The 24893-nt window shown below is 41.6% G+C and overlaps 1 protein-coding gene across 2 annotated transcripts in view; it reads left to right on the plus strand.

The window, feature by feature from the left end:
- EBF2 (EBF transcription factor 2) overlaps window positions 1-24893 on the plus strand; it is a 186886-nt gene that overhangs the window by 140961 nt on the left and 21032 nt on the right. For both annotated transcript variants that reach the window (XM_045774104.2, XM_045774105.2), the window contains exons 8-10: window positions 4396-4513; window positions 6020-6150; window positions 7068-7194. In XM_045774104.2, the coding sequence (XP_045630060.1) occupies window positions 4396-4513; window positions 6020-6150; window positions 7068-7194 (376 nt within the window). The remainder of the gene's footprint in view (window positions 1-4395; window positions 4514-6019; window positions 6151-7067; window positions 7195-24893) is intronic.

Below are 24893 nucleotides of genomic sequence, written 5' to 3' on the forward strand. Positions count from 1 at the left end.
GAATGACTTCTGCTTTAAAAAATGCAAGCAATTTCAATGGATCCCTACTTCTCTTTCTTGGAATCTTGTTTTTAAGGTGTCATGTCATCAACAATATTTGCGTGAATATCAGGGGTTATTGCTTTTGTGTTGAACTGAAATATCTCAGTCGAGGAGAACTATAATTGGCAGTAGCTTGGGTTTCAGATCTGCAAGCTTTCCTTTCAGAGCTTTGAGCTAAAATACAGATACACCAACTATGAGAAACAAATGAAAGCTGTCATAGTGTCAGCAGCACAAACCGGGGGTCCATCCCACACAAATTATGGACATCTGTATTCCTAATTGGCATTCTTTCGGGCTGTGCCAACAGAATGGCAGTGCCAAGAGAGGCCGACAGCTTTAGAAAAGACCAGGTATCAGGTTTAGGTGATAGGAGACGCTGATGGGACATAGAAGTTCCTTTGTCGGCAATATTCTCCATATGTTTGTTATAAGGTTCACGACTTTTCGTTTTGGCTACCTCCAAAACGGCACCCTTTGTCAAGTCTAAATTTGCTACTTTGAAAACAGATCAGTTTATGAGCTCAAGAGAACAAGTGGTATTGATGGTTATATGATCAGAAGATCGTTGGCAAAGATGCATACAAATAGTTAACAAGGTAATGGTAAGAAATGTTGACCTTGATTTGTTTAGCTAAGATGTAAAGATTTTTGAAGGTCAAAGGTGTCCTTGTGTAGTGTTTTGGAGTCTAACTGTGTCTGACCCTCTAACATTAAGCTGCTGTGGCCTGCAGTTTTGAAGAGTGAAGCAAACCAGGGGAAAAGAGAGAAGGGGGGAGAACAGGAAATGGAGTGAGGTGTTTCAGGAAGTTGTCAGGGGTTGACTGATTGATTCCAGATGGAAAAGGTCAGCCTTTGTGACCCAGGAAATACTCACTAGGGGAAAGAAGTTGGCTTGTGGAAAGGGAAGGCCTGGGAGTAAGACGATGCTGGAATGCACATTCCACTTCCTTTAGTCCCCAAACATTCAGAAACTTTAACTTGTCTGAATAGAATAATATCAGTGTTGTCATCGTTCATCAGAAAACAGGGAAGGAAGTTAAATTCAAGACTTTGAATGTACCAAATGTATCTTCACCTCCATAATGTAGTTCATTTTCTTCCAGAAGGAGAGTGGATGTAAAAGTCAATATTTGTATGTGTGTTTGTGTGTGTGTGCAGGCATGCACATGAATAAGAACAACCAGCAAACATGTCCCGTTTTGCATGGTGGAGTTGGAGGACTAAATTCTCTCTGTTTTGCCAGTTCACTTTAATTGACAGATTCTTCTAGATACCTCACGGCCTAAGATATTTGGAATATTAAAAATGGGAACTTGCCTTGTATCTCTATATATACACACACACGCACATACATTTGGACATAATTTAAAATCTTGTAATAAATTTTGCAGACACTGAAATAATTCAGGTTAATTCCCTTGCTGTCATGAGAGGCCAGCGCTAGCCAGCAAGAGATTAAAATTTATTTCCATTGTTAATAGAAAATAATGAAGTGCATCTGAACCATCAGGGTATGTCATTCGGGAAATGTTCACTTTGGAACTGAATCTCACTCCACCCAAATGGACAATGATGAAATCAGCTGGCTCAAGAAAGCCCCATATTTTGTGGCAAGAATGCATGAGGAGCACTAAAGTACAGTATGACAAGAAGCTTGTGGAATGAATTAAAGTGGTCTCAGAGAGAATGCTTTCTATATCCACATAATCCTCTGACAGGCTGTGGTTCCCCTCACTGTGCCTAACACAGCTCATTAGCAATTAAAGCCTGAAATGCCCTCTTGTTTTTAGATCTTCCAGAGATGGCAGCTCTGTCAATCCATTCACACATACAATTTATAAAAGTTAGCTGATTCCTCTTTTTTATCCACCTTCTCCTATTATTTTCAGGGGGTAAGCATATGCAGAGGTGAATGCTTTCAACCTTCATACTCATCTTCACCCCATGCCAGGAGCCTGGGCTTTTTTCTTCCTTTGACTATGATGCCATCTTGTGCTTGCCCTGATAAGGATTGTGCCTCCATGCACTTGCAGAGAGTGATGGATGTCTCCATCTTACGGTGGCCACCATACAATAGGAAATTTCTGGAAGGATTTTCCCCAGACTCCTAACATGTTGACGTGGGACAATTGAAAACAGATCTGGAGCTAGACAGGCTACATCCCTGAATTATGAGCTATTGACAATCATTGTCTGAACAACAACTGAGGTTCCTTTAAGTTCCTTTTGATGTCATAGGGAGGCAGGGATACCATACCTGTAGTGTATTCACAAGTGAGGAACTGAAGTGTGGGAGAGACACATAGCTCACTAGGAACACATTCTATCGTCTCTGAATGTCCAGGGCCTGATGTAATACCCAACATGTAGCGGGAGCTCAGTGAATGCTTTTGGGATGAATGAGTGATACCCACTTATGTCTGTGGAAAATTCCTGTATGCAACTGTCATGCCCATGGGACAAGGTTAAGTGAAATGTTTTAGGGACTCATGCTTTTAGGGTTTCTCCTGAACCCCTATTATATTGAAATTTATATTTAAAAAAATTAAAAGCTACCCTCTAAAATTCTATTGAAGGTAAAAAAAAAATCAGAAGGATTTCCTTGGGTTGGGCGTTAGTAGGGGGGAAAATCAACTGAGAAGGGACACAGGATAACTTTCTGGGGAGATGGAAATGTTCTGTACCCTGATATGGTCTGTCTTACCGGGATGTGTCTGTCAAAACTGCAGCTAAGATTTGTGCATTTCAATGTATGTAAACTTCACCTAAAAAAAGAGAAGGATTTATTATACTATCCTGTTCACTTTGTTTGCTTGAAATTATTCATTGTAGAAAACTTTTAATGCCATCAAATGAACCTTACTTCACATTAGAGATAAGGCAGGGCCACAGTTCCCCTCCCCCCAGCCCTTCATTTAATAAGGAAGGAAAGGATGGCAGAAAAATTATAAGTAGAATATCAGCAAATTTAATTTGGGAGTAGACAGGAAGAGTCATTTTTAAATACGGCTCCTCTTTATGCACCTATTCAATGCCTTTCCTCCAGAGGTCTATATATATGCACAAATATGTATATAACAAGTTATTTTCTCAAAAAATTGCATGCATAACTGACAAAGAGACTCACATCTAAGATGGCCCATCCTCCTGGGTGCACTCAAGTCCACCCCTCTGCTACACTTTCCCAGCTGCTCTGGCCTTCACCGACTTCTGCCTCCTGGACCTGCAGCACACACATCGAACTCAGCTTGATTTCGTGTTGTGTGCTCTTTGTTTTATGTGTCGGCCCTGTTCCTCCAGCCCGAAAGTGAGCTCTTTATGGGTAGGGACCCTGCCTTGTACTTTTGGTGATCTAGCCTGTGTGTCTGCCTTTGCAGAGCCTCCCTTAGAGCTGACACTACGGGAGGGGCTCAGTGAGTGATGTCACCTGTCCTAGTGACAGGCCAAACAAGGCAGATGTGAAGCAGTTAGGGAGGAGCTCATCCCCATGTGGCATGTGACAGGCCCTGCACCTAATGCTTTACATGTAATATCTCATTTTATCCTTACTTTATTTATTGAGCCCTTGAGATAGGCATTGTTGTTTGTGTTTTTCAGATGAGCAAAATGGAGATTAGAAAAGGTGAGGTAATTTGTCCCAGGTTACCAGGTTGCGGAACAGCTGGTGTGGTGGTGTTAGTTCTAGCTGACTCCCAATCCATGTTCGTCCACTGTTCCATACCCATCTCTCTTCCCTTTCCTCTGCCTAAATACTAAATGTCCTACATTTTCAACACTGAACTCCAGCAACTTCATCTCACCAGAAAATGGAGCATCTCCGCCCCTGCTCTCTTGCGGGTGGGGACACCCCACAAACAGCTCCTCAGGCAGCATCTCTGTGCTCAGCATTACTTAAGCAGACATTAGAAGTTCAAGAACCCGTCCTGAGCTGGGAGAGATGACGTCCCAGCCGGTGGTGAGATCTTCCTTTCCTGAGTGCACACAGTCGGCTCCTTGGTGTGACCACAGCTCTAGGGTCAGCTGGGAATGGTTGTCCAGGTCCTGTGGGAGAGAACAAGATTTTTAGAACCAGCAGGCAGATGACCAGTTTCCCCACTCCATCACGGGGGCGTGGTTTGAATGCAAATAGGTAACAACATGCAAGTGAAGGGTGGCCTCTTTTTCCAGGAAGCTCTGCCATAATCACAGGGGGCGGATGACCTGCTGAGATGCCAAGGGCATGACCCTGGTCCAAGATTCTGTTCTGTCTCTCATTAGCCATAGAGAAGTCTGGCAAAACAGTAGGCTGAGACTTTTCCTACTTTAGGTACAACTAACGCCACCCCCTCCCATTTTACTTTAAATATGCAGGTCGTGTTGTCAACAACAGTGAACGTGGATGGACATGTGCTGGCTGTTTCTGACAACATGTTTGTTCATAACAACTCAAAGCATGGCCGGCGAGCAAGAAGGCTGGACCCATCAGAAGGTAAGGCTGCCTGCTATCTGGGCTGAGAACAGCAGACAAATCAAGGTCTCCACCATTGTCCTGGTTTGAATTTTAAATTTATGTCTGAGCCGGCATGGAGAAAGTACACAAGATCTTGTGGGTTTTAAGTGAAGTTGTAAACACTGACTCCTGCCTGTTCTGTTGCAACCCTGCATGCCTCCCAGCCGGCGCTCAGGCCCCCGTGCCTCACCACCTCTGCCATCTAGTCCTGGTTTTTCTTTTTGCTAGACGGGCATTTCAGGCAAACGTAGGCCTATGACATCTTAGTTAAACAGGAACATTACAGTGCCAGACATGTATGAATAAGTGTCAGATGTGCCCTTAAACAGATTGTGGGCAAAACAAAACAATGTGCGGAATGAAATTGACACTAATTGATTTTTGTTTGCTTGGACAAGAAGAAATCATGATCTGCTCTGGGCAGTTTTCCATGTGCATTAAAGTCGTCAGAAATACTGGTCACTGTTCAACTTCAAGTTGTCCAAAAAATTAAAGCATATCAAGGAAGATAACTGACAAATACCTGAGTAAATTCCATCTTTCACACTCCCCAACTCACTAGGGGTAGTAAGGCTTTGTAATATAGGGTAAATGGCTAACCTAGGCTACTATTTTAGTGTGATGTTTTGCTGTATATTGCCCACCAGCCCCCACCCCAGCTTGGCCCTTAAAATGTGTCTTGTATCAATTTAAATAGGAATTAATGAACTGAAAGAAAATGATTGAATCAGTAAAGAATTTGGAGTGGTGTTAATTCTCCCACAGTGGGCACTGAAAGGGGAGAAGAAAATCCCAGGGTTCAGAACTAGGAACCCATCCAGTTTCTTTTGACTGATTGGATGTGATTGACTGGCTGTTCAAAGGGGGCTCATGTTTTTGGAGTCCTGCCAAAGTTCTCCTCCACCTTTGACCCTGTCAACTTTGGAAATGGAGTGATGGATTGACTTTAGTTATGGCCTGAAAACCATATTGGGTTCCTGTTGGGATGTAAAGTCCAGAGGCCTTGAACATATGGAAGAAGGGGGGGAAATCCGTCCTACAAAGTTAGGAAAGTGATTAGAAATTGTCTCTTGATAGAGCTTGAAAAAACTTCAACTATGATAGATTTTACTTTCTCCTTTTCTCACTAGCACATTAGCAGGCCTTGTAAATCTTAACATCTTGGGGCAGAGGAGGTGGGGAGAGAAAAGGGATTTACACATTTCCAGTGTGATCAACTTATAAAAATATGGGGGAAAACAACAGGGTTTTAAAAACACCCTTTGCACAATTAGCTAAGTGTTCCACGTTTTCATACATAGTGGTCAACTCATTAGGCTTTAATGACCTGGTGAAAACCAGCAACCAATTAGGGAATGATGGCAAGTCAGCAAAGCTCAACTTAAACCTGGAATAACCAACAACTTTCAAGAGCAGCCAATCCCCAAAACTCCAAATTTCAACCATCAAAGGACAGCTCAGACATTTTCTTTTCTATCTTCTTAGCTACCCCCTGCATCAAAGCCATTAGCCCAAGTGAAGGCTGGACCACAGGAGGAGCCATGGTCATCATCATTGGAGACAACTTCTTTGATGGTCTCCAAGTGGTATTTGGGACCATGCTTGTATGGAGTGAGGTAGGCAAAAACAACTTGTTTCCCTGATTTTCTTTGGCCCAAAGATGGTTTTGATTTGGGGAAATGTAATTCCTGGAGTATCAGTGACATGAATGCACATTACTGAGTACCTACTGTGAGCAAGTCACCAAGAATTAAAAGACATGTAAGCCACAATTTATTGTAGGCATGGATCCCTTAAAAAGATAAATATTTATCACAGCATTGTTTATAATTGTAAAAAATTAGAAACAGCCTAAATATTGAATAATATGAGAATGGTTCAATTCCCACATTAAAACTTTGGTTTTGAAAAAGTTCCAATGACACAGAAGGAGGGATTGTATTTATGCTATAATGCTAAGTGAAAAAAAAAATCAGGACAACAGTGTCTATGGATATAAAATCTAATTATATAACAGCCATCCATAGAAAAGTACTAGAAACACACCAAAGATTAACAGTGGCCATCTCTGGGTTACGCAATGTTAATATTTTTTTTCATATTTTTCTATAATTTCCTAATTTTCTAAAGTGGATATGTTCTACTTTCATAATGAGAAAACCAACAAGACAGTACAAAAAGACAAGTAACAGTGCTAGGTTGGAAATGGAAATTGCCAAGTCACTACATGAGAGAGTAGCTGTACAGGACGCAGGGAGGGAGTGAATACAGGGATGGGCCCCGGAGGTTGGAGGAGTCTTGAGCTGGACTGGTGGGAAGGCGAGGATCTAGACAGGTTAAGTTGTGAGGAAATTCCAGGGTGGGAGGGAGAAACATGTGAGATAGAGGGACAGGGCATTTGGAGCATTTGGGGTACCATGAGTATAGCCAGTTTGCCCTGGGGGGGTTATCGCCAGAGATGCTCCTGTCCTCTGTAGCCTTGGTGATAACTTGTATAACAGGTATTTTATTTCTCTGCCTATTCATTCCTCAGCTAATAACTCCTCATGCCATCAGAGTGCAGACTCCTCCTCGGCACATCCCCGGAGTAGTGGAAGTGACATTATCTTATAAATCCAAACAGTTCTGCAAAGGAGCTCCAGGGAGGTTCATTTACACAGGTGGGTGAGAAAATGATCCAAGGGAGATGGGCTCCTGGTTCACCTTTGCTCTAGTTCCCAGTGTCTCCACTTTATAATGATTTTACCTTTCCTAGGTCTTCTTACTAGTGTGGGAAGAATGGACTGGGTGATAGGTGTTGAATGGGGAAGTGTAGACTTGATTTTAAATTTTATTTTATGCAAGCAATTTCCAAACAGTGGAAGATGATCACGGGAGCTCATTTCATGAGTGCCTCTTTATAAATTTGACTGAGCTAGAACCATGCTAGAACAGACTTTTATCTAAGCATTCAGATAAAAAATTAGACCAACTGGCTGGCTATAGCTAAATTGTCTTGAAAAGGATTTGTAAAAATTGCCAATGGTGCTGCAGAGTGGTTCAAATTGTCTTAACATTTTATGAAAGTAGGAATTAACTATTATTTCAATATTTGTTGAAATTTGCTGAATATTTGTTTAAAAATATTTGTTTAAAATTTGTTGAATATCTACTTTTTCTATGTGGAAGGTATAATGACTTGTGAGACATGGTTCCTATTTGGAAATGTAGAAATTTTAGGAGGAGGAGGCGATGGTATATTGCACAGAACAGCTGGAGAATTAGAATATTCAAAATGTTTAGTGTTTCCAATGAATGAATGGAATATGAGTGCCAAGAAGACAGAGTTCAGTGTGAACTAGAGTAGGGGGGAGGGGTTTCAAGGAGGAGATGGATATCAAAGACTATTTTTAAGGGTGGGGAGAATTCAAATAGGCTGAGAAGAAGGAAGAATGTCCCAACTATGGGAATCTCATGTGCTGGGGCCCAGTAGGTAAGGTGAGCAGGTGTCTGGAGGAGAGAAGGCTGGTTTACAGCCAAGGCAATGCACTGGGGTAGAACTTAGACCAGAACTTAGCCCACATGAGCTAGGAATGGGAGGGAAGGAAAACATAAAACCACTGAAAAGCCCTGTAGGGTACCTAGAATGGTCAAGTTCAGAGCAGAACATCAAATGGTGGTGATCAGGTGTTGGGGGAGGGAGAATGGGAGTGTTATTTAATGGGTACAGAGTTTCAGTTTTGTGAGATGAGAAGTTCTGGAGATCGGTTGCCCAGTGTGAAGACACTTTACACTTAGAAATGGCTTCAGATGGTAAATTTTGTCATGTGTGTTTTACCATAATTTAAAAAAACAAAACAAAAACCATAAAGCCTTGTACAGGAATTCAGACTTGATTTGTAAGATGACGTTAAGTGTTCTTGTAAGAAACACAAATACTCTTCATATAAAGATTGAGTTAGGGAAACGACTGAAGGCAGGAGGATCAACTAGGATATTATAATTTGAAGGAGAAAATAAGGGGTATAGACAAAGAAATATATAAACTTAGAAAATATAGCAGGCACATTATGAAATTCTAATAATATTTTATAGTGTCTTCTCTTGTTTGGATTCAGACTCCCCTTCTTGTTTATGTGTAAACGTCTGGTTAGATATCACTGAGGAGTAGATGGAGGAGAACTTTTAGGTATATTTATTTAAAATTTCACCTTTGAATTTTCTCTCTTGAGATAGGTACATCTTGGTTGGTTTATTGTGTATGTGTGTTTCTGTGGAAGATGCTATTACAGTCACAGTACAATATTTACTGCTCTAGCTCCCAAAGGGACATAGTTTATTCATTCATTTAAATGAGTGTTTATGACATGCCTAGTACCATGGGCTGGCACAACTCTAGGCTCTGGGATATAGAAATGGGCAAGATAAAATCCCTCATTTTAATAAAACTTACTTTCTAGAGGGGAAGACAGCAAAGAAAATAGATGATATAATTTCAACAGTAATAAGTAAGGGATAAAGAATGAGGGAGGGCTCTGTGTGGGGTGGTCAGGGAGGGACTCTGTGAGGAAGGGACATTGAATGGAGACCTCTATCACAGGTGTGGAAATCTATCCCCCTGCCTCCGTATCTTTGTGACCTTCTCTCCTCTCCATTCACATTGCCTTCCTTCGGTACCTGGAACTGTTCAAGGCTGCGTTTGTTTGGTTCACCAGTGTTCTCTAGAGCAGTGTCTGGCTGTCAGAGAATTGGGGGTGAGTGTCCCAGGCAGAGAACAGATTACAGACTGAGAGGTGGGACTAAGCCTGGCATCATCAGGGAAGAGCATGAATACCTCTGGCCAGAATGGCGCTGGTGATGGAAGATGAGGTAGGAAAGGCAGGTAGGACAAGGGGTTTGGAAGGGAAGACACTGAGGATGTTGAACAAGGGAGCAGTCAGCATCCAGACAGGATTTAAAGCCACAGGGCTGGATGAGATGGCCTCAGAAGAGAGTGGAGCTACAGGATGGAAGAAGTCTCAAGATGGTGCCTCAGGAACACCAGTATGTAGGGCTCAGGGTGACAGGAGGAGCGCAGGAAGGTGACTGAGGAGGAGTGGCTGGTGGGGTAGGAGGAAAGCAGGAGTGTGGGCTGTCCCTGAGCTTAGGCGAGGAATGGGTCTCACTTTGGGATGCTTTCCACATCCAGGGCTCTGGTATCTCTGTTTTCTCTACCTACTGTATATGGATGACCATCTGGCCTGTGAGGAGACTGGTAGGACAAATAGCGATCATGTGGCAACCAATCCTCAGCTCTCTTCTGAAGTAATGAAAGATGTGACTACTCAGTGAGGCCATGGATGTGTGGAGCCTTGGTGTTGTGTGCATGTGAATGCACATGTGGGTATCTGCGTGAAAACTCGAAGAAGCAGAGGTCCTAACCCTTGGCTGTGCTTTAAATCACTGACACCTGGGCCCCAGACCAAGTAGCTCCGAATCTCTGAGGGCAGGTCCCAGGCATCAGTGTACTTGATACATTCATTGAGCAAACATCAGTTCTAAATTATGCTCAAGGCACAAAACCAGTAATTTCAGTAAGCCTCTAGCAGCTTACAGTTCTAGAAGGGGAGATAGACACCTGGAGATGATGATAATTGGGTTAAGTCCCATAGGAGGTATAAATGCAAGGAGTAGGGAGTGGCTGACTTTAGGGAATCAGGGAAGGCTTTCCAGAGGAGGTGACAATAGAGCGACATTTCTAAAGGAAAGTGGGAATTTGCCAGACAGAACAGAGGAGGCCATGAACCACAGTTTGTGGAAACAGTGTCTGCTTAAAGGGGAGCCCACATAATAATGAAAATAATAGATATTATGTTATTTGTAAATTCAAAGAATTATAGAGATGATGAGATATTGCAGATCACCTGGTCAACTCCCTCTTTTGCAGATGGGAGAACTAAGACCCAGGCAGAAGTGACTTGTCACAATTGCCCATTGAATTTGAGATGGAGTCAGAACAAGGACTCAGGTCTCTTGCCATCCTGCCTAGTGTCTTTTATTTAGCAAATATTGTCATCAAATAGCTCTGTTTTCCTAATGTGCTAAAATTTTATTGACTTATTCATGAAGCAAATATTAATCGAGCGTGCTTTCTATGGTCAGCACTGTGCTGTGTGCTGGGGACACTGTAGACAAGTCAGACCAGCAGGATCCTTCCTTCATTATGGTATAGTAATGTGAAGATGAACTACTTATGCTCTAGGTTTGGGCTTCTTTGATGCCTATAGTTCTGAAATCTTGTGTAAGTGACTTAACTTAGTCTCCCCATCTATAAAATGGGCCACCTATCTCACAGAGCTGTGGTGAGACTAAATAATACTGTGCATGTAAACAGTGGTGTTTGGCTCTCCAGGGAAAAGCAGTGGGGAGGGAGTGGTAGAGTTGGTTGTATTTGCTGATTTCCATGGTACCACTATGACATCAGCTGGCTCACAAAATTTCTGAAAATTTTATTAATATTTTTTTATTATGTTAGTCACCATACAGTACACCCCTAGTTTTTGATGTAAAGTTCCATGATTCATTACTTGCATATAACACCCAGTGCACCATGCAATACGTGCCCTCCTTAATACCCATCGCCAGCCTATCCCATTTTCCCACCCCCTCCCCTCTGATGCCTTCAGTTTGTTTCCCAGAGTCCATAGTCTCTCATGGTTCATTTCCCCTTCTGTTTTTACCACCCCCCCTTTCTTCTTCCCTTTCTTCTCCTACCGATCTTCCCACTTCTATGTTCCATAAATTTTAACAACCTGCTGTCACGAGCTGGTAGAAGCCGGGTCTAGAGTGCCTCTTCATGTAAGCACTTGGGATAGAGAGTGACTATACCTTACTATTCAAAAGCACTTATTATTAATAATATTCTTATGATTAGTACCAGGGTTATTACAATGGAAACTTTTACTATCAGGGTTATTACCATGGAAACTTGAATGAGTAATTACAAATGTGATGAGTACTAAAAAGGAGTTGTATGGGATGCTGGGAATATACACTTGGGAAATTGAACCTTCTTAAACTAAGATATTGGGGAAGGCTAAGAACAGTCCAAATGCAAGAGACAGAATGTGCAAAGGCCCTGGGGTAAGAAAGGACATGGGATATATATGATGGCTCCTATGAACAGGACAGAAAGAATGAGTTAAAGAAAGGTTGGCCTCAAGCTGGAAGGGAGGGTTGGGACCTGCTTCTTTGGCTCTACCCCAAGTGCCATGGGGAGCTATTGGAATATTTTTAAACTGGGGTGTGCCATGATCAGATTTGCCTTTTAAACAATCGTTCTGGCGGAATTGTAGAGAATGGCTTGGAAGCCAGGGTGGATTCAAGGAGGTCAGTTGGAGGCCAGCGTGGCGGCCCCATCCAGAAATGATGGCAGCTTGGACCAGAGTACCGGTAGTGGGGACAGGCAGAAGGGGATGGGATCTAGGAGGTAACATTGGCAGCACTTGATGATTGATTGGATGGGGTGAAGGTTGGGGAAGGGAGGGGAGGAGATGCTTCTCAGGTTTCAGGTTTGAAAAATTGGGTGGGTATAGTGTAGAAAGTGATTTTTAAAAAGGTATAAATTGCTAAGGGAGTTCAGAGGAAGGACAAAATACTTCCAGCTGGTGGAGAGGTGGGAAGATTTAATATTGTAAAGATGTCAATTAATGCATAAATTTAACACAATGCCAATCAAAGTACCAACAAAATGTTTGGGGAAACTTTACAAGAGTTCACCTGGAAAAATAAAGGTGCTAAAATAGGACCCCTCAGTTTGAAAAATGAGAGGGCCATGCCCTACCAGACTTAAAACCTATTTTGAGTAATTAGAAGAATATGGGGCTTTGGAGGAACATACAAAAGTGTTATGCAACAGAAGAGAGCGTTTAATAATAAACAGGTTTTGTACACATGAATAGTATAAATACCTAAACATGTGTAGCGGTGAGGAGCCACCTCAAGTCAATGTGGAAAAGATGGAATGTTTAACAAATGGTATTAGGCCAACTAGTTAAGTATCCAAAAAAAAAAAAAAGGTTTGATAGCTAATTTCATATTATAAACTAAAACATTTGAATTAAATATTTTTAATTAAAAATGTACATATTTCAAAATATTGTTATTATAATCTGGAGCCTTGCTAACCTTGACCCCAAGGAAACTGTCAAGCATAAATCTATGATTACATAAAAAGAAAATTTCACATGTGTGAGGTGATGGTCATTAAATCAAAAGGTAAAGGACAAACAGAACTTATTCACTACATGTGTCATATTATCTTACGTATAAAGAGATTCCTTTATTTATTCAGCAAAAGCTTATTTTATGCCTATATTTGTCAACAACTAAGTTTGCATTGTGGATAAAGAGATGAATGTTAGTTATCTCACAAATTAAGGAGAAAAAGAAAGATATGTAAATTAAAAGCTAGCAAGGAACCGGGGATGTACTGTACGGTGACTAACATAATATAATAAAAAATCATTAAAATTAAAAAAAAAAGGAAAAAAGGAAAAAAAAAGCTAGCAAGGAATATCAGGAGTTAATTCAGGAAGAAATACAATTTAGCAGTAAACATTTTTAAAAATCTCAATCACATTAATAATCAAATACATGTAAATTAAGGCAACTATGGGATAACATTCCCCCCTCCCCATCAAGTTGGCAAGGATTTTCTTTTTTAACAAATGAAAGTCCCCAAGTTGGCAAAATTAGTAGAAAGCGGGGACTTTCTAACATACTCCTGTAGGAGGGTAGAAGGTTGTAGGAGAGTATCTCGATGGTACTAGCTTTCAAAATGTATATACCCTTTGACCCAACAATTCTACTGTTTGGAATGTATACTTAGGAAATAACTGAGTTTGCCTGAAGGCTGTCCATTGGAGCACTGTTTATAGTTGTGGAAAATTGAAAACATCCTTAGTGTCCATTAGGGGACTCATTAAATAAACAGTGAACCGTCCTTATACTGAAACACTTTTTAGACATTAAAAGTGGTGTTGTGAATGGATATTTAGTTGCACGAAAGATGTTTGTGATATAGGTTTTAAAAAAAGCTTAAAAACTATATGCACAGTATGGTCCTATTTGTGTGGGTGTGGGTGTGTATATATGTACACACACAGAAATATATATGAAAAAAGAATAGTTGTATAAAAAAACCCAAGTAAGATATAGAAACCTGCATATGAAGGCATTACCAATGGTGGTTTCTAGGTGTTGGGATTATTATTATTAGTTTAAATTTTGCTTATTTATAATTATTATTTTCTGAAAAAATTAAATAATTTTTAATTAATAATGAAAGAAAATGTGGTGTAAAACATTAATGTCCCACATATTGAAATACTGAAACAGCATACATTGGTAAACTTGATTCTTTAGGTACAGGAAGAGTATTTCCAGCCAGGGAAGCAGTGAAGCTTCTTCCAGAAGACTGCTTTGGAGAAAAAAGGACCGTGGGAGGCAGTTAAGGGTGAGGAGGGTGGGGGTGAGTTGTACATTCTTTCACAAACAGAGAAGAAAATAAAAATACAAACGCTGTCCATGATGGCACAGGAGGCTAGTCACTTTCTCTAGAAACTTCCACCTGAGGTTACCGAGCCAAATGCGACTCAGGTTGGTAGAGACAAGTGGCTAATGTTATTCATGGAGGGGCTCAGGTGCTACAGAAAATGGATTGATGATCTTGTCTTGCCCACTCAAGGAGCAGCCACCAGCATGGAAAGCCACTTTACAACCCATTGGGAATCTTAGTCCAATAGCTGGAAAGGCAGTGGCTTCCCAAGGTGACTGGAGGTGGGGTTCTCTGCCTCAGAGCCAAGGCCTACCTTCTGTGAGCCTGGAGAATCCTGGCCTTCTCTCTGGGGGGCTGACGGGCAGAGAGCTCTCGGGGGTCCAAGCCTCCTCCTGAGCCACACATTCTGAGCCTCAGAACAGGTTCAACATGCAGGAGATTGTCTCAGGAACCACTATAGGCCTAGACAAAATACTCTGCTCCAGCGGTCAGGTGGAAAATATCGTCTTGATTCCAGAGGAAAAGAAAACCTTGAGAAGCCTTGAGAGCTTTAGTGGGGACAGAGTGAGCATGAGTGGGGGAGGGGGGAGTGGCATCCAAGAGGAGGATGCACTGGACTCAGCCAGAAAACAAGCTTTCAGACGCCAGTGGGGGCATCAATGACTTGTTTGTCCTTTTGATAAGTCACCTAACCTCCCTGAGCCTCATTTTCTTCATCTCTAAAGCTCTGGTACTAATTATACTATTACCCATAGGTGTTTCCCTAATTTGGCTGAGTATGAGAATCATGCTTGGCTCCATTCCAGACATACCAAATCATATTCTTTTGGGAGGGTCTGAGAATCTGTATTTTAAACAAAGAAATGAGTTTGAGAAACCTGAGTCCTGCTCATCAGGCTGTTGTGAGACTTTCTGGCTGGTAAAGTACTCTATATGTGGGGCAATTGTTATGAGACTGAGTCATTGCACTGTGAACACAATAATATTTACTCTTAGGTGGAACTTTCTAGAAGGAGACTCAAAAAGCAGGAGGTGGGAAAGGAGGCTCCCAGGTCCAACTGTTGATGGTTCCTGTATCCAAGGTTACAGTACCATAATAAACCCACGGCTATTAGATGTAACTTACCTGGTATAATGAGCCAAAATGCAGTAATCAGTCCCCATGGTTGTTGCTGCCAAGTACAGCATAAACAACATCAGGGCTCTGAAAAACAACACATTTTCTTCACACATGTGACTTTGCAGGTCTATTTTCCTCCAACCATGGTTTGCTAAAGTGCAGCTTGCTACTGAAGCATTGAGAGATCCACGTGAGAGTATAGCTCCTCGGGAAAGGTCTGCTTGGAGACCTACGGGGGTAGGTGGGCTTGGGCTCTGACAGGAGAGGGTCCTTTACTTTCCTCACAGACTTCCACAGAGAACTGTCAGGGCGGAAAAGTAATCCTGGTAGGGGCACCCAGTAGGATCATGGCTATTGCTTGTGCAGGTCTTTCTTGGCTGTTTTGAGGATGCAGGAAGAGAATGTCTGAAGCATGCATTTGGGGCTGGAATGGCCATTGTGTATAATGATAAAATCTGCACACTCACACCCCCGCCCCCGCCCCAGAAACCAGTGTAAAGCCGTGATGCATGCGGCCCATGGCAGGTCACTGAACGTATGGGGGGGGAGGGGCAGATGAGCACAGGTTTTCCCTGTTATTCCTATAGCTCTTTGCAGAATCTGGTCTAAACATTTGATTGTTGGTTAAGAAATCTCCTGTAAGTTCTATCATCAGGTAGAACCAGTAAGAAAAACAAATGATGATACTCATCCAGTAGTCCTATCTGTCATCATTTGAGGAGGTAGAGCCAGACTCTGTCTCATGAGCTCACACCATCACTGCCTTTTCTCACTGTGATGGTTCCCTTGTCTCTCAACTTCAGAGATAAGAATCCTGCTGCCTGGGGGTGCCTGGGTGGCACAGCGGTTAAGCGTCTGCCTTCGGCTCAGGGCGTGATCCCGGCATTATGGGATCAAGCCCCACATCAGGCTCTTCCGCTATGAGCCTGCTTCTTCCTCTCCCACTCCCCCTGCTTGTGTTCCCTCTCTCGCTGGCTGTCTCTATCTCTGTCGAATGAATAAATAAAATCTTTAAAAAAATATAAATAAAAGAATCCTGTTGCCTGAGGTCACCAAGTTGGGTGCAGTCCTAGCGGTCTACTTCCAAAGCTGCTCTCTTAACCACTGATCTGTGCCACTTACCAATCCTGTGTAGCTTTACAGAAGAAATTACACGAAGGCCATCTGTTCGGCTTCACCCAGTAGTTTTACCTGCAAATGACAGTGGCCTTGGCTCTCTGGCTGTTTCTTTGAGGAAATGCACAGGATACAGGGCTGGCCAGTGAGCATGGAGTGGGGCTCAGAGGATGCCTTGTCTGTGCTCCAGATTGCAAAGTGGGATGTTTCTATTATGGCATGATGTGATAGGGTGAGAACCTATGAAGTGCCTCGAATTCCCTGGAAGTCATAGAAACCTCCAGTCCGTGAATAACTGAAGGTGTGGAAGACAAAGGAGTACCAACTCCACTCTGTTATTAAGAGAGAACTTATCACCAGGATGGAAGACAATGACCAAGATTGAATTGGAGCCCCAACATTCCTGCAAATCACTTAACCGTCCTGTACCTCAGTTTTCTAAGTGCACAAACAGTAAGGTTTTTTTTACTGGGAAAATGAAATGATAGAGATATGCAAGTGCATTCAGCATAGAAATACAAAAATATAAGTCCAATTCACTACTGTCAGCATTTGGCAAAGGGACACACAGCTTTTGGGATGAGTTCTGGGTGGCTTCACCTGCATCGCCGTTGGATCAAGAGTGGACTTTTTTTTTGCATGTCATTCCTTCTGTAAGAGGTAGATTCTTCTTGAAAGACCTACCATACCATGCCCTTGATATCTGGGTCTAGATTAGAAATCAGATTTTGTAGGTGACAGAGAAGGCCAAGGCAGCCTGAGAACATGGCTCTGCAGGTGGAGTGAAGGGAGAGTGGGTTTTCAATGGGGGATGAAAGGAGCAGGAGACACTGACTTGGCCCAGGTGAGCCCAGGTGCACACAGAAGAGCTGCTTGTCAAGGTGCATGGTTGAACTTAGAAGCTGGCAAAAGAGAACTAGTGGAGACACTGAGAAACCAAAGAATTCATGTCAACTAACCTCCTCCCCCAGGGCACTTCTTATCTTTTATTCTAGCACAAGCAAATACATTTGATTACACACCCCATTCACTATTTGGGAGAGAGTATTCATAAGAAAATGGCCAGAAACAGGCAGCAGTTGGGAGGAGAAATGGGAGGCCTAGATTTTTCCATAAACCACCCGATCATACCCTGAACAGTCTCTTCCCCGATGCTCTGTGTGGGGTGTGGGGTCCTCTTTTCATAAAGCTGCTCTGCACAGATGTGCACACAGGATTGCAAATGTTAATAGCTCAGCCACTTCACATTTCTTTTTTTTTTTCCTTATAGCATTACCCTGATTAAAAAAAAATCCCATTTAAAAAATGAATCTGATTTTGAGTTAAAAATACCCAATTCAAACATCAAAAACTGGCCCGAGTACGATTGTTCCCTGTTCACAGTGGAAACAGGTTGACTCAATAGCCCTCCTGGTAGCCTCTAGTTTTACTGAGGTTGCTTCTACCCTCACCTCTTGTGAAATCTGGATCCATCCTCCGGCTGAGTCTGAAGAATGATGTCTCCGTTGGAAGCCCCAGAATAGGGGGCTGTTGTTTCACCGGAGACATCCCAGCCCCTTAATGGCCTGGTGCTCTCGGCTATAATATTCTAAATACACATTACAGAGAGCATGAGCATATTCATAACTGCTCCATTGTGGCATTTAGATTTACCCTTGAAATTTATCTTTAATTTTTACAGTTGTCTCCTTAACCATGTATATTACTCCCTTCTTCAAACAATCTGTCTTCCTCCTGCAGTTTTTCTTGAAACCAAAGCATAATTAAATATTAAATTAATATTTCATTTTAAATTAAATATCAAAGGCTTCAGTCTAATCTTTCACTTGTGCACTGCTGGTTCTCACCTCATGTTCTTGTTCCTGTATCCACAAAGGCAGGTGCCACCTCTTAATAATGTGTTCCTATATTATCTTTGTCCTTTTTTTTTTAATTGGTGACACTGAACTTTTGCTACATTGAAACAAATGGATGTAGGAGAAGATTTCAATGTAGCAAAGGTTAATGACAACATAATTCAACAGCCTATGGCTGCAACCCCACCCATCTCCACTTCTCAAAGAAGAAATTCACTGTGCAAAATAGGTAATCACCTTAGAATTATATAATGCAAGAGCTCACAAGTCATCTTAGAAGCCATTTAGCCCAACCATTTCTCTCTGCAGAGAGATAAACCGAAGTCCACCGGGCCTTGGAGGTGATGGGATCCCAGAGGTGGGATATAAAGCAGATCCCAGGCCAGACCAGTTTTATCTCCATTGACTATCAGATGCTGCGAAAAAATTTAACTTGGGAGCATTAAAATGCTAATTGAACATAGGCTCTGCATGTTGGACGCATGAGCAGTAGGGCAGAAAGTAAGTGATTGGACAATGAAATTGGGGAGAAGAGGTGGGAGAGACAGAGGAACTCAAAACAAAGCACAAAGATGGCAGACCTCACGGGAATCAATATGTAGGCTCAAGGCTCTTTGAAGACATGGATACTGGGGGGAGAGCAGAATGAAGAAGTCCCAGAGGTAAATGAAGGCAAGAGCTTGAGTCTGTATATCTGAATTCTTACCCATGCTAGATTGCTCTACACCTTCCTGTCGTGCCAACAGAGTAACTGTCTTTGACCAGAGCCTCACGGAGAGGTATTCCTGGTGCATGGTTTCTCCTTTGCTTGCTTAACAGAGTCCATCTTCTGATCTCGTGTTTGTCTGACAGTCACTTACATAGATTTTAGGTTTCTTAGGCAGAATTCTTTTCCATTGTTTTATTATTGGAGAGGGATGAGATTTCAAGTTAGGACTGGAGAGATCCTCTACTTCTGTGGGCTAGACCCCTCAGGGGACCACGGGATCTATGCATATCTGATAAAAGTGAAGATCCTTTGCTGCAGATGAATGAACATATGTGCAAACATACAGCTAGGCTCCGACTTTTAGAATTTTCTTGGCCTCTTGATGGCCATCCATACACTCCGTGATGATCCTAGCCTCCAATTGGAAACTTACAGGAGACGAAAGCTGAAACCCAGCCCAGCATCCCAGAGTGACATCCCAACTGATCACTTAGATCTTCCTTCACCCCATCATCTTCTTTGTCTCTTCTCAAATTTCTGCAAAGGAATTTGATCAGCCTTTGATGCTGTCATTTTGTGATAAGTGTTCCTGTTGGTCAGGGCATAAATGAACTCCTGCCTGCAATGTCAATGCTGTCTTTGTTCAGGGTTGACCAGAACTCTAACAAAGAGTCCCCTTTCCATGTTAGCCAGTGTCTCCTATATTTTTGGGAAACAGAAGCAGAGGCATAATCTAGGGTCAGCATTATCTGGTCTCTGTGCCTCCTCTTAAGGAAAGAAAAAACCATATAGAATTTATACATCTCACCAACCCCTTGGGAAAATTAATACTGAACATCAGCCAGCTTTTTTTTTTTTTAATGAGTGGTTCCCAGTAGATATTTTTAGTTAAATACTATTTACTTATAAAATAAAACCTTTACACATTGCTTAAAGTTTATATCTATTTGCTGGGCCCAAGATATGTAAGTAACCTCATATATTATACCCGCAATCAAAATGAGAAATGACACATAAGATCCAGGCTCTCAGGAGAAATATTATGAAATCTCAAGGTATTGATGAAAGTTTTTCCAAGGCTGATCCAAATGGGATTTAGATTCTGTGGCAGTTGAAATGTGTATTATTAAACTCCTTAAGCAAACCCGAATGACTCCCAGTGGAGGATTAAGACATTCTATGTATAGCAAAGACGAAATTCTCATGTCTGAGTTTTCTCTATTGAATTCCCCCTTGATTAGCTTCTGTAATATTTAACTTCATGCCATGCCATAATTATTTAATAAAAGGTAAATATAAATTATATTTCAGTGGGGATATGACCTTTTACCTTAATGTTATGTTACTAAAGAAAGACATAGATAAATAGAGCCTATAGATCGAAGCATATTTTTAATTTACTCTGTTTTTGCCTTGCTAGCACTCCTCTGTGTCCCTGTCAGCCGAGGGCTTGGCAGCATTTCACAGCACCCCCCACACTCCATGTGGTAGGAGAGGTTGTAAATTCACACTGATGATGGCGGTTAATGATCTGGTTGGCCCTTAGAGGCAGTCTTGGTGCTGGTCTTGGGCACCTCATTAGCTAATTGAGGTTTGCTTGGCTCACACCAGGCCTGAAATGTCAGAGAACACCCAGGGAGGTGGTGAGGGGGTGGAGGAGCTGGGATTCAACATTAGTCTGAATCTATAGGATGTGAAAGCAACTGGCCAGTTGGGACGTCAGTTTGGAACCAAAATCAAAGTTGTCCAATATCATCTTGATGTTTTGAAGGCTGAAAACTGGAGGAATTGATCAACTTTCCTTCTTATGGTTTGGTGTTGACTAAACAGTTTCGACTTTATGATTTGTACGTCAAAAGTGCACTTGATTAAGTGAAATTGTGTGTGCACATGCATGTGATTTTTTTCCTGTCCGTATAGATGACAGCGTGTTTTTACCATTGTCTTCTGATCTGGGATACACAGCCCATCCCACCATCTGTGCTATGAAGTCTGACAGGGGCCTGCCAAAAAACACTCAACATCAGAAATAGATGAGTATGCCTAATCTACTTACTCCATTTAAAACGTGAGCTGCTAACCCAGTATGGTCAAGATAGTCAGCTATTTCTGATTTGTGTGGGGAGTGAGAAGGGGAGGGCAGTCAAGATAAACCAGACGTTACCCTCGTGTCCCGGGGGTTTCCTTTCTAATGGGAAGAACAGTGGGTACAAATGTGGGATCAATTCTGTGCAAGAGAAAGTACCATCTACATCCCACCTCTGTGTGCTGATTACAGCCTGGCTTTAGAGAATTCATCTGTAAGCTGCAGGAAGGACAAGGGATAATGAGATTAGTGGTGGTCGTGGGGGGACCCCTGGAGCTCTAGCAAGAGGGACTGAGCGCTTGCCTGTGGGAGTAGTTGTGCAAATGGGAAGAAAGGACAAGGACACTAGTGGAGACAATGGGGGCCTTTGAGGGGCTAGATTTTCTACCTCAGAGGATAGTCCCTTACTTTATAGCCAACACATTGTGAGCATACCCATATCTATCATTTCCATTTTCTCCATGTAAGGAAGTCAGTACCCTAGGTAACGAAATGATGTGTATTTGAAAAAAGACGAGGCAATGATTGATTTAGAGCATTTTGTCACTAGGTCTGTTCACCCTGCAGCACCGGGCAGCTGTTTATGTTTGCTGATACCAAATGGGGCCTTCTCCCGCACTCAGTGATTGAGAAGCCAGGCAACCTGGCAGGGCTGCACTTTCCAGATCTGCAGCCCTTTACTAGAAGCTTGAGAGGAAGCATGGGGAGGGGTGGAAGGGCGGCTGCAGGGGGTAGGTGGAAGGAGTAGGTGGCACGGCCACTTTTCAACACTCTTCTCTGCTCCTCACCAGCTCTAGCCCAATAGCTCGGTGCAGAGGGTAGCCTTTACACCAGGCAGCTATTGGCATATCTGCATAGGGCTTGGAACAACATCTCTAATTCAGCAGGAAAGGTTAAAGCACAGGCCTAGGAGTTAGAGAAGCCAAGGTACAAATTCCACCTTTACTGCCTGGAACTGCATTGAAAATGGAGATAAAACCCAAATCATGGGATTGTAATGAGGATTAAATGAGCTAACGTATGTAAAAGGCTTAGCATAGTGCCTGTAATATAGCAAGCCTTTGGTAAATTCTAATGGTGGCAATAACAATTTCATTATTGAATATTATAGCCACTAAAAATACTGTTATTAAGGAAAAAGGCTTCAGAAACTGCTGACATTATAATGCTAAGTGGGGAAAAAAAAAAGTTTACAGAATGATTCCAATTATACACACAGCTATTCCTACATGTGTTTCTGGGTAAAATTGTAATTTGAGTCCAAGTGTTTAATCTGCCCTCAGCCCCAGAATATATCAGAGGATTTTTCAAGAAAAAAAATAAGAGAAATATAGTATTCATGTTTGAAGCTAGGCTGGTGTCATCAATATGCCAGAAATTCTATGCTGTTGTGCTGGTGTGAGCAGACAGCGTTGTGTTAGAAGATGTGTGAAAGCTGGACTCGTCGTTCCCCTCTAGGCCTCCTCTGTCCCCACCTCGCAGGGTAAGAGCAAGCAACAGGCAGAAACTTTATCTTGAATGGAGAAGGGTATACCTAACAATGCTGTACCCAGCGAAGTTGCCATTTACATGTGAGGAAGACAGAAAAATATTCCCTTCTTCCAAGGGCATGGACAGGATTCAACTCTTATTCTTACCGATGTAACCTGACTGTGGAGGATTGAACCAGTGAAGAACATAAGAAGAGAAAATTATGGTATCGCAGGACTCCTGGTCAGCAGAGAAAGCAGTTAGACTATCTCGATTATTGTTAATGTAATGCCAAAGCTTAATGTAAATATGAAAATTAGCCTAAAAAATACAGATCATAGAAAATCTAAAGATAGTAGTATTACCTGAAGATGACAAATGATCAACCAAAATGTAAAAAAGGAAAATGTGAGGTATGAAAATGAAAGGTGACCAAAATTCCTTATATGTGGAAGGGCTTACCAGACTCAAATAATTAGAAAGAAATATTTTTAGAGAAATCTAAAAATACTGTCTTAAATTAAAATAGGATGTGTATCTTTCTCAATACTAGAGAAAAATATATTCATTAAAAAACTATCAGAAATACAAGGGGAATGTGGAAGGATAAATTTAGAGTAGCAATTACATATACAATATGTTAAATAATAGGGTCAAAAAGATACATTAAATAATGCATTTAAAGCATTACCCATGGAACACAGACAAAACTCGTATGTATTAATTCACAAAAAACTTAAATTCCAAAAGACAGATATTCTGCAGGACACCTTTTTGAATCCAATGCAACAAACTAGAATAAATAATTAACTAGTACCCAGGCATCTCAAAATTTTAGGATATTCTCTTTGGAACAAAAGGAAGACAAAATTAAAAATATGACTATTCAGAAAGTTGCAACAAAGCAGGGCTTGGAGGGGGAGAATCATAAATAGATTAGAAATTTTAAATATACTGTGTAGAATCTGTGTTAAAATATTTAAAATATTGATGAAATGCATGAGTTTTCTAGAAAAATAGAAATGACATTGAGATTTAAGGAACGAATCTAAGGTTTCTGGTTGGCAATCTGATGGATGATGGCTATTCACTCAAAGTCGGGTGAGCTTGGGGTATCTTGGGTGGAAGGAGTCTATGGGCCATCCCTGTGGAAATTTCCAGCCAATACTTGGACAAATAAGGCAGAATCTCGTGCAAGCTATCTGGACTGGAGATAAAAATTTGCGATAGTCAGCAAGTAGCTTGACATGGAAATCATAGGGGCATGGGTGAGGTTGATGAGGAAGAATATATAGCCAAACAGAAGACTGGCTTGGCAACAGGCATGAGAAGCAACAGTGTTTACAAGATGGAGGAAGAGCAGTCCTCAAAGTGGGCTGAGATGATGTGGCTGGGGAGGTAGGAGTGAAACAGGGCAGTGCACATTTAGGAAAGGTGATGGGTAGAAGAATTTCCAGTAGGAGAGTATTTTCAGCGTCATAACTTGTGTTTATGATAGGAATGGAAAAATTCTGGGGTGCCTGGGTGGCTCTGTCAGATAAGCGACTGACTCTTGGTTTTGGCTCAGGTCATGATCTCAGGGTTATGGGATCGAGCCCCAAGTCAGGCTCCATGCTTAGTGGGGAGTCTACTTGGGATTCTCTGTCTCCCTCTCCCTCCGCTCTTCCCCACTCCCCAATCTCTCTCAAACAAATAAATCTTAAAAATAAAAAAAGAATGGAAAAGTTCCTCTTGGCTTGGCTAGAATGTTATTGGTGGCTTTGACAAGAGAAATTTCACAGGGTTCTTTCAAACTTTTAGTTAAGAGATAATATCCATGCTGTGTAAGTCTTACAGAACATAGGATAAAATATAGAAAGCTTCTCAATTTATTTTTCAAAGCTGGTATAAAATAAAAATCAACCAGAAGCTGGCCCATACCATGCACACAATCCCAGTTATTAATATGGACATATAACCCCCCTGGCAACAGTAATATAACCAATATTGTTGAGTGCTCAGTAGGTGCTAGGCACTATTTTCAGTAACTTAATTGATTTAATCCTCACATCAGGAATCTTAAGAAAATAGTAACAAATTGTATTCAGAAATATACTAAGCAAATTATATATCACATCCATGACTAAAAGTTTAATTGTGAAATATTGGGAAATCTATTATAAAATATAATATGAATTGGTCAAATGAGAAAATTCATGACTGGAATTTCCTAAAATTCTAACAAGTCCTGGCAAAAACCCTTATTGAAGCATGATAATAATTTGATGGTGAAATGTTAGCATCATTCCCATTCAGAGAAAAACAAGCAAGGATATCCACCATCATCCTCATTTTTAGACAGTTTGGGACATTTTAGCGAAGACAAGAATGGGATTAAAGAACTAAATAGAATTAATATACAGACAAAATATGTAGATGCTGTGAACATATGATCCTAAGAATGAGCAGAAATAACTAATGACATCTGCCAGGGGTTTGGTTACAA

Source organism: Ursus americanus, chromosome 13, assembly GCF_024610735.1.
Source record: "Ursus americanus isolate L20-20 chromosome 13, mUrsAme1.1.p, whole genome shotgun sequence".
Taxonomy (NCBI): domain Eukaryota; kingdom Metazoa; phylum Chordata; class Mammalia; order Carnivora; family Ursidae; genus Ursus; species Ursus americanus.